Genomic DNA, 9,228 nt, shown 5'->3' on the forward strand with positions numbered 1-9,228 from the left:
GTTTCCATCCACATCCAATAACAGCTGATCTGAACATAAACGAAGGGGGGTTTCAACTCAGCAATACTGTCGTAAAATTGCGTTCTCCTAATCTCATTGAAGAACAATACAATAAATAGCATAAGATAATAGTTAAAAAACATATCTGAACTTTTATGTTGTGTAATTACTGAAATTTCCGAAAGTGAACTTGTATGGAACAGCTTATTAACAGCTGACCGAAATTCAACATTTTAGGAAATCCCCCAACCAAATTGTTCGTTTAAAATGTTTGTGCATACGTCGTTGGTGGAAGTGTTCGCTTCTACATTAAATAAACATTTCTTCGACGTTTGCTTAGACAAAGATAGAAACGAATATATAAGTTATATCCAAAATGCTCATTTCATCTTAACTGTTATAATCAGAATAGTTGTTTTAATTCATTTTAACAGCTGTTTGATTCAGCTGTTTTTAATGGTTGACCTTGGATTTGTACATATTTTACGTTCCATGTGATACCTATATTAAAAATAATAATTTGTTTATTTTATATAAAAAAGTTTTAACACAACAGCAGTTTTAACAAAGAATTATCAGAATGTTTTCTAAGCCACTCTTATGTATAACATATACAAAACATCAATTTCAAATTGTGTTGAAAACTATACTTATATAAAAATAAAATAGGGGAGTGTAGGGTAATTTGACGAGTAGGGTAATGTGACGAACTCGTCGAATCTCATATATGACGTCACGACAAAAATTCCAAATAAATGTAGTCGTCTCCCCTTATCGTGTCGACAATGTATTTACAGTAATATTAATAAGAAGTCCCGTAATTTGTTCGTGAGGTAATTTTCGCTAAAAATGTGGTGCGCAAACCAGCAAACCTATTCAATTTACTTGTGATTCAGCAGTGCCAGAGCAAAGATGAGTGGAAAATAAAATCAGGCAAATATATGCACGTATACATGAGATCTTTATCAACAGTTTTTGGTACCTCGCGTTTTTTTTTTTTGCGCCGTTTGAGAGTGACACCGTTTTTGCTCCAAGCCTACCTTGTAGGGTATCGTGACGAACTTTTTGTAGGGTATTGTGACGAACTTTTTTTATTCAAGAATTTTAATTGTTATCGTTGATTATTTGTAAAAAAAATATAATAATACCAGATTACATTTACTGCTGCAGTTTTATTGTTGTTTTTAATAGTGAGGTCAGTTTAATTTAATAAAACAAAAAAAAAATTTTAATTTAAAAAATTGCATTTTGACCATTTTTTCTTGTAAGTTTCGGTATTATCTTATTACTTCTTTCTTTTCCGTATCGAAAATAACTTTTCCGTAAATTATATATAAAAAAATGTTTTTTGTTTGTTTGTGAAAAGGATGATTTACACCAAACGCTGTGGGATTTGGCTACGTTGAAATTTCGAATACAAATTTTTCAGAAATATGCCTAGTAAATGTAAGTAACTTTCTGCTTTTACACTTTTAAAAAATATTGATTTTTGGAGAAGTTACATTAAAGAACAAATCGTTCGTCACATTACCCTACAACTTTTGAAAGTGCAAAAAAAGAAGGGTTCACGCCAAACGCTGTGGGATTTGGCTGCATTGGAATTTCGAATTTTACAGGGATATGCTCAGTAGATGTAAGCAACTTTCTGCGTTTACACTTTTGAAAAATATTGATTTTTAGAAAAGTTACATTCAAAAAACGAATCGTTCGTCACCTTACCCTACACTCCCCTATATAATTGAAAAGACAAATTCATTGCATATGCTAAATGTACATCATACTTAGGAATTAAAAAATATATACATATTTACTTGTTCTAGAGCCAATGTGAAAATGGGACACCACTTTTTGTTCCGATTCCGCGTTTCAATTTGTTGAGCGAGTGATGTTTTCACAATTGTTTTCGTCATTTACCAGTCAGTTCTCACTTCGACTATTCGATAGCAGCCTACAACAAATTAATTTTTTACGAAGAAAGTGTTGTGTATTTGTTACTATGTTATCATATTTGTGATTGTAGGTCTCCGTGTCTTGCGTTTTGTTAATCATTGCGAATTTTTGGTGCGTACTGATAATGGTTATACTTTGATTGGTTTTTGAGACTGCTTTCTGTTGGTTTAGTTTTGTGATATGTATATGCAGAGAGCTCTGAGCATTCCAGTGCACAGGATTTAATGTCTTTTATTAAATATTCCGTGTCGAAATATTCTTTGGCGATCAGTTGAAATTAATACAAAAGTGATTGTTATTCAATTTAATTTTTAAACCGTCTCGAGTATTGCAATTTTTGTTGCGTGTATTACATACACTCGTCTAAATCAGGTGGGATATTAATACCTCAGCATATGAAACATCCACTCAACATATGACTATTTGTGTTTATGTACAATTGTCCAAAAGTGATTGTGTATGTGCTTACATATGTAATTCGTTGAAGTTAGGCAGTAAAAACTTTATTCGCGAAGTTATTCTAATTCTCTTGGTATACATATGTGGGTGCGTGTGTGTGTAGCTACATGTACACATATGAAAGTGGTTTTTCAGTGAAGAAATCTGCAGTTAGAAAAAAGTGTTTGGGCTGCCCTCCTTCCCAAAGCGAAACGGAACCAGTAGTTTTTGTGGTATGCCACAAAATTTTTTTTTCGTATTCATGAAACGAACTTGCATAAACCTACATACATTAGTGGAAACAATCCAATTCATGTTCATGTTTAAGGAAATCGTGAGGCGTAACCACTTGATTTCGTTTTAACGCAAGGTGGCAACGCCTGCTGCAAAATGATATGCAAATCTTGTGAAAAAAAAATTTTTAATACATATTGTTGCCTTAAAAAGAGATTAGGCCCACAAATGAAGTCATCATTCAATGAAGTTAAAAAAGTTTCGTCAGGTATATCAGGAAAACAAATTTTCGTTTGATAATTGATTTTTGCCTTGGGGGGAAAAGTCAGAATCTACAAAATCTTGAGGTTATTGCTGGCCTTTTTTTTGGTGTGGCCGTTTTTACGATTGTTGTTGTGAAAAACTATAGTGTTATATGTAGTTTCTAGGAGTTGTGTAATAAAGCCTAGAACTACCTCGAGGAAAAGCGCAAGCTTTAGAAACAGTTTTTTTTCTATTTTTTTTTGCAAGTATTTAAAATTTTGTTTGATTAGTGGCAAGTGGCAGATTCAGAGTTTCTTGGGACTAATTTTTTAACCTTCAAAGGAAAAGAATGGAGAGAGCAAACAGACTGCCTTGGCTTATCGTAAAAAGAAGAGTAATAAATTATATACTGGGGTGTCACAGAAATCTCTTCCAACTAAAGACGGTTGACGAACTTAAGAAACATAACGGATTTTCGTTGGAAAATGCAAATGACAGCCCTTTGCCTCTTTTTCCAGTGATGCCACCTAGGCGAAAAACGAAAATATCCCTAGTTTTCAATGTGTTCGATTTAAACATTCATTCCATGCCCATGGTGAGTTTAATGGTAATTTATATGACTGCACCGCTCTCACTCACTGTTTTTCCGTATGTGGATTCTCACCACTATTGCTGTTGCTTCGCACATGTTGGATGCGGTGAGAAATCGAAGTTAGCTTTGAACTTGGACTTGAATTGGCTCTCAGCAAAAGTTCGGGTGTCAAATGGTTTCTCTATAATATAGATTATAATAAATATAATAATATATAGATAATAATTCTCTATATAGAGACTATATAGATTCTTACTCTATGCATAGAGTAATAATGTATAGAGACGCCATTTTCGCACATGTTGGATGCGGTGAGAAATCGATGTTCGCTTCGAACTTGGCATTAAATTGGCTCTCAGCAGAGCTTGGGCAGAGGTTCGGGCAGAGCAAATGGTGCCTCTATATAGTTTCTTACTGTATGCTCTATGACTAAAGAAATATCAAAAAATAGCCGGCTTCGTGCGTGAATGCCGATGAACGCGTTTAGTCGTCGAGCAAAGAATTACAAATTTGATCTTTCGATGTGTTCGTGCAGAAGTGGTTTGGCAGCAAAAAACTTAAAATGGACGGGAAACTTAAAAACCACGGAATAAACGCATACATTGCGGGTAAAGGTAGAGAAACATCGAGTTTGGGCACACTACAAAGAATAAGATTTTTAAACTGTGAGCCTATCTTAGTACTAGGCTTAAGGCACAACTAAAATCGAAAAGATCCGTTCGTCATTTATGAGAGAGAGAGCGAGACGACAATAGACCGCCAACGATTTTTTCCGAGGCCGTTTTTCACCGCTACCAAAAAAATACTATACCATTAGTGATGCCATTTTTGAAACAATAATTTTATACAATTTTGGAAGGTTTCCCATTTCAGAACGAATAAAAACGCATACAATGTTTTGGTGCAACCCTTGCCCAGGTCTTGCCAAGAGCGGCAAAAGCTGGAGGTTATGAGTCCCTTAAACAAAGCATAGCATTATCTCTTGTCACGATTAACTCATTTGTTGAGTCGTTGGAAGGCTTTTTGTTCCTGCACAAAATAAAATTTTAAAACGGAAATCGCCTAAACTCGTACAAAATACTGAATAAAAATACTAAAATACCTTATGTTTCGCTGAATCGGAACAATAGCGTCTTTCCCCTTCTGTCTAAATACGGTATTAAAACCGAATAAAAAAATTAATCCTTAATAGTAAAAATAAATGTCAACTTTATTTTCTAATACTTTTAGTGACAATGGATGAAAAGGATAAAGCTCAACACAACATGATATCCAACCTACCGCTTTTGTTTGCAAATGGATATCCAACATCCCTAGAAAAAATAACGGAACCTCAGTTAGAAAATTTTATTCCATTCATGGTGCAGTGCTCTTTAGGACATATAAATTTACCAAAGAAAGTAGATTGCAGTGAACCAGAATGGTGGCCCGAAAACGCACCATTCGAAATTCCGCTGAAAAAGCCGAAAGCATTTGTTGGGGTAAGCAAGAGTACAACCCAATTTTACATAATATTGCATAATGTATAATGCATAATTTGATCTTTTTTGTAGAATTGGATGGAAAAAATGAAAGAAATTGTGGTTATTTGCTATCAATTTCACAAAAGCTTATTTTTATTAAGATTTTGTAATGATTTAGCTGCGTACGAGCACGCGAGCTTGAGGTTCATAAACAATTATAACTCAACGACATCATTGTATGACAGAAGAAACAACAAATTGCTGGTAACATTTCGAAATGAAAACATGGTAAGTACATTTATCTTCTGATTATGACCGTATTTGGATATCTTTTTTCTTTCTGAAATAATATGCAACGAATATTTTGGTTATGTTTCAGTCATATGATAGACAACAAAAAAATAGAAAGTGCTTGTTGCTGCAAAAGAATAACAGTTCAATTAGCGAAAACGTACAACATATGATGGTTGAGCCACCTCCTTTTGATATTTATCTATGCGACAACTGTGATGCTGAACTTTACTCTAAAGAAGCTATTCTGGTAAGTTTAATACCTTTTCATATTTAACATCACCAAAAATAAGTGTTTAATTATATATGACTTCTGCGTTACAGGAACACGAAAACATTTGTTGCATGGAAGATGATGTTATACTTTGTGATTCCCCTGAGCCAGATAACAAATGTGAAGGGAAGAACGAAGATATTGAACTGCGCAACGCCTTTCTATTAAACTTTAGCCTGCAATCCAAATTCACTGATAACAGTACATCAAAAGAAAAACAAAAAACATATTCTTTTCATGAAGAAACATCAACGGAAACATCAAACAGAAAGAGGCGTCTACCATCACGGAGAAATCGAACAGTTCATTCATTTAGTAGGTGTTCGTTTATCCCAATATCATCACCTGCAGGACAGCAATTATTAAAATCGACAAAACAAACAAACTCTAAGGAATATGTTTCCGAAAGACAGGAACGCCTGGATCGATTTTGTTACACGCCACTAATTATTAAATCAAACACCAGGCAAAAGTATTTCGAGAAAAAATCAAACACAACCGTACATTGCACATTTAAAAAGTCGCATGAACATAATTACCATATATATTCCTTTCCGCGACGTCAATTTGTTAAACGCAGGGACACTACTGAGAACTTTTTGTTTTTGAATTCTCCCTTGATTAAGCAATGCCGTCCAATTTCAGTCAGATTGAAAAAGATATCGGAACATATAATGGAAGAGCAAAATCACACTGCAAATACTAAACTTAATATAAGACTAACGCGCCACAATTCGCTTAATTCGCATTGGAGGATTTCACCTACTAAGGAAGTGGTTGTTGATACAATTGACTTATGCTCCTCCGACGATGATGAGCAACAAGAAAAACCAATCGGCTCGCCTAAAAGACTGGGTTCGGACGCACTTACTATAATAAAACTTACGCATAACAACAGAAAGTCCAGCAGGCGAGCTATTGAGCCAAGCAAATGTCCTTCTGAGACAGAATCAGTAGTAGATAGTTCTGTTAAGCCCCTACAACAGTCTTTATACATTTTTTCAAATTATAAAGCTAACTCGGTAATTAGTCGTTGCACTGTGGACTCGATATCAAATCATTCATTGGTGAGTTCCTTGAGTACATCGAATACTTTTTCTGATTCTCAAGGACACCGAAAAGAATACAATCAAGAAAACTGCAATTTTTCTAAAAACTTGGTCACACTCACAGACTGGTACGCTCATTCAGCTAATTCGGAAAAGAGCCCAACAAATCAAACTACTGAGAGTAGTACGTTTGAAGCACTTTCCGCGGCTCCGCCGTTCAATAGCACTGGGCGCATAATTTCCATTGATTTAACTTCATAGATATTTTAATCCATAATTAAGTTACCAATTGTTATTTTACAAGAAAAATTAAAATAAGAATTACCATATTTGAATAAATCATTTGTTTAAATACTTTTATATTTAATGTTTTTTGTAATTAATGTAATATTGCAATTATTGTAGAAACGGAAACGGAATTTATAATGCAAAGTAAAAAGAGTACTAGTCAACCCTCATACACCGCTGATAAAAGTATAACAGGAAAAATAGAGATATCTGCGCTCATACGGACAGACAGATGGACATGGCTAGATTGACTCGGCTAGTGTCCTTATCAAAAACATATATACTTCTAGGGTTCGGAAACGATTTCTTCAGCCGATGAAGTACTACGAGTGAGGGATATAAAAATGGTTATCTGTCATGCTCTGAGCCCTATGTCGAATGAATAAGCAAATTTAGCCTGAAATCATTACTGAGCCCATTTTCGACAGAAATTCTAAAGCTTATCTGGGTCATAATGGGTCATGTCATACACTTATTTTGTTATCACCACCAAAGATTGTTTTGGTGTCTAAGGGCCGGTTTCTCGAGTCCCTGTCAAAGTCCCTGATAGCTATCTGTTCGAAAAACTTAAATACCAGATAAACTGTTCGTAATAGCAAATCCGCTTTCTCGACTGCTTTAATTTATCTGAACGAGAAACAATTACAGAGTGCTGTTAACGCACAGAATTGTGCTGTGAAGGGTAAAAAATGGCGTGCTTCGATTATTTCATCAGCTGTTTGGGTATAATTCAAAGGAAAAGTCAGCTGTGATTTCGTTTCTTATTCTTAGTTGGCTTTGGTAAATCAGATGTCATTCTATCGAGCCGAAAACGCTTAACAGGGACTCCGAGTCCCTGTCAAAGTTAGCTCTCACATTGGTGCTCGAGAAAGCCAAAATGCCTTAGCAGGGACTTTATCTGTTCGAGAAATGTTAGCCGGCACTCGAGAAACCGTCCCTAAATGTTATAAAAAACGATTTGCTTAGTCAAATGAAAGAATCTTAGTCTCTCTAATTAAATGAAGCTCGCTGTCTATCCTAGTAATAAAAGAGCATAAGAGAGCAAACAAAATTGTCTGTGTTCCGATAGAGCATTCATGTTAAAATCGATTTAATCGATATTTTTGAATATCAAATTTTTACGGAATCGCTGCATCGTCCCTGACTTCCCAATACTTATTACTATTTTCCACGTTAACTGCTTAGCATATTAGGCGTAGTAGACTATTTTAAAAATTTTTTTTCGATAACTCATGTCGATTGTTTGAAAAATATCGATTTCCAAAAAAAAGAATTTTTAACTCTATGTTCCAGACCGTTGTTATGTACCGTGTGTGTGGTAGCAATGCGCAGGCACAGACAAATCGCATAGCTAAGCAGACTAGGTTTGGTGCCCGCTGACCGATAGTCCAATGCAACCCTTTATCGGTATCTTATTTTCGTTTGTCAAATATAGTAATGGAGCTTACAAAATTTTTTAGTTTTGAAAAACGCATTTTAAGAAATAAAGAACCCATGTTTCCATCAAACATTAGATAAGTTTTTCACAGCTGTCATCTCATCTGGTGTACATCGGCATTAATTAATAATAATAATATAACGTCAAGAAATTTTGAAGTTTTTTGTTGTGGACGACTTTAGGATGAATACCAGCCCTACAAAGAGTGCTTTCTTTATTGTTTATTTTCCTACCATGTAGTAAGGCATACATATTGTGATTTGTGTGATTTTGGTATTATTCGGACCATCATTCAATGGTGGGATGTTCATATTTCACACTGTTCTATTCCATTTTATTCCCAGTGGGAACAAAGATCTGACATCTTTCAAAGTGGAATAACTATTTATGTGTAATATCATTTCAAATTAACAAACGAATAAAAAATTAAAAAAACATGAGATTTCCCTATCGTCGTTAAAATGAAAAAGTGGTTTTTATTAAAATGCAAGGAAGGATTCGGTAATTAATTAAGAATATGTTTAGTGCTAACGATTATTTAATAACATCTTGTAAAAATTTCTCTAATTCATTCTGATATTTTTAATTTAATTTTGCGCTCTATCAGTTAATTTATACATCTTTCGTTTTAATCCAACTAAAAGATGATTTTTTTTTATTGTCCGTGGCTACTGCAGGTAATAGCTCAGCTCAGCTGTTTATTTGATGTCCCATATAGTAATAAAACGGTACAATGTTTCAAGCAATCACAGCTGTTTGAAAGTTGAACAGGAACCATTTAATGTCCGTTCCACTATTGCTGAAAATGCTATTCAGCAATTGAATAGTTTGGGGAATACTCGCTGATATCCTTGAACTGGTTTTAATTTTTAATTGTGGAATCTGACTGAAAAAAAGCCAAGCCGTCAGCACTAAATGCGATATTTTTCACCGAAGCATAGCCGAGTATGCGAAAGTGCACGGGACAC

General features: G+C 34.5%; 1 protein-coding gene across 2 annotated transcripts; it reads left to right on the forward strand.

The window, feature by feature from the left end:
* The first annotated feature begins 1,913 nt into the window (after positions 1–1,913).
* Positions 1,914–6,894, forward strand: ova (ovaries absent). 2 transcript variants are annotated; one of them, XM_017150281.3, is made up of 5 exons: positions 1,914–2,061; positions 4,688–4,938; positions 5,011–5,208; positions 5,300–5,461; positions 5,536–6,894. In XM_017150281.3, the coding sequence occupies exons 2-5, from the start codon at positions 4,693–4,695 to the stop codon at positions 6,793–6,795; spliced, it is 1,866 nt and encodes a 621-aa protein (XP_017005770.1). In that variant the 5' UTR covers positions 1,914–2,061; positions 4,688–4,692; the 3' UTR covers positions 6,796–6,894. The 2 variants fall into 2 exon arrangements, with proteins under 2 accessions (XP_017005770.1, XP_070075254.1); XM_070219153.1 differs by lacking the exon at positions 1,914–2,061 and adding an exon at positions 2,176–2,322.
* The last annotated feature ends 2,334 nt before the right edge of the window (positions 6,895–9,228 follow it).

The sequence above is a fragment of the Drosophila takahashii genome, chromosome 2L (genome assembly GCF_030179915.1).
Source record: "Drosophila takahashii strain IR98-3 E-12201 chromosome 2L, DtakHiC1v2, whole genome shotgun sequence".
Taxonomy (NCBI): Eukaryota; Metazoa; Arthropoda; class Insecta; order Diptera; family Drosophilidae; genus Drosophila; species Drosophila takahashii.

What these genes read in the sequence shown, in the direction of transcription:
- ova (XM_017150281.3), top strand. Translation starts at nt 4,693, where the DNA reads ATGGATGAAAAGGATAAAGCTCAACACAACATGATATCCAACCTACCG. An exon ending in CATTTCGAAATGAAAACATG is followed by an intron (nt 5,209 to 5,299) that starts GTAAGTACATTT and finishes GTTATGTTTCAG; the next exon opens with TCATATGATAGACAACAAAA. An exon ending in ACTCTAAAGAAGCTATTCTG is followed by an intron (nt 5,462 to 5,535) that starts GTAAGTTTAATA and finishes TCTGCGTTACAG; the next exon opens with GAACACGAAAACATTTGTTG.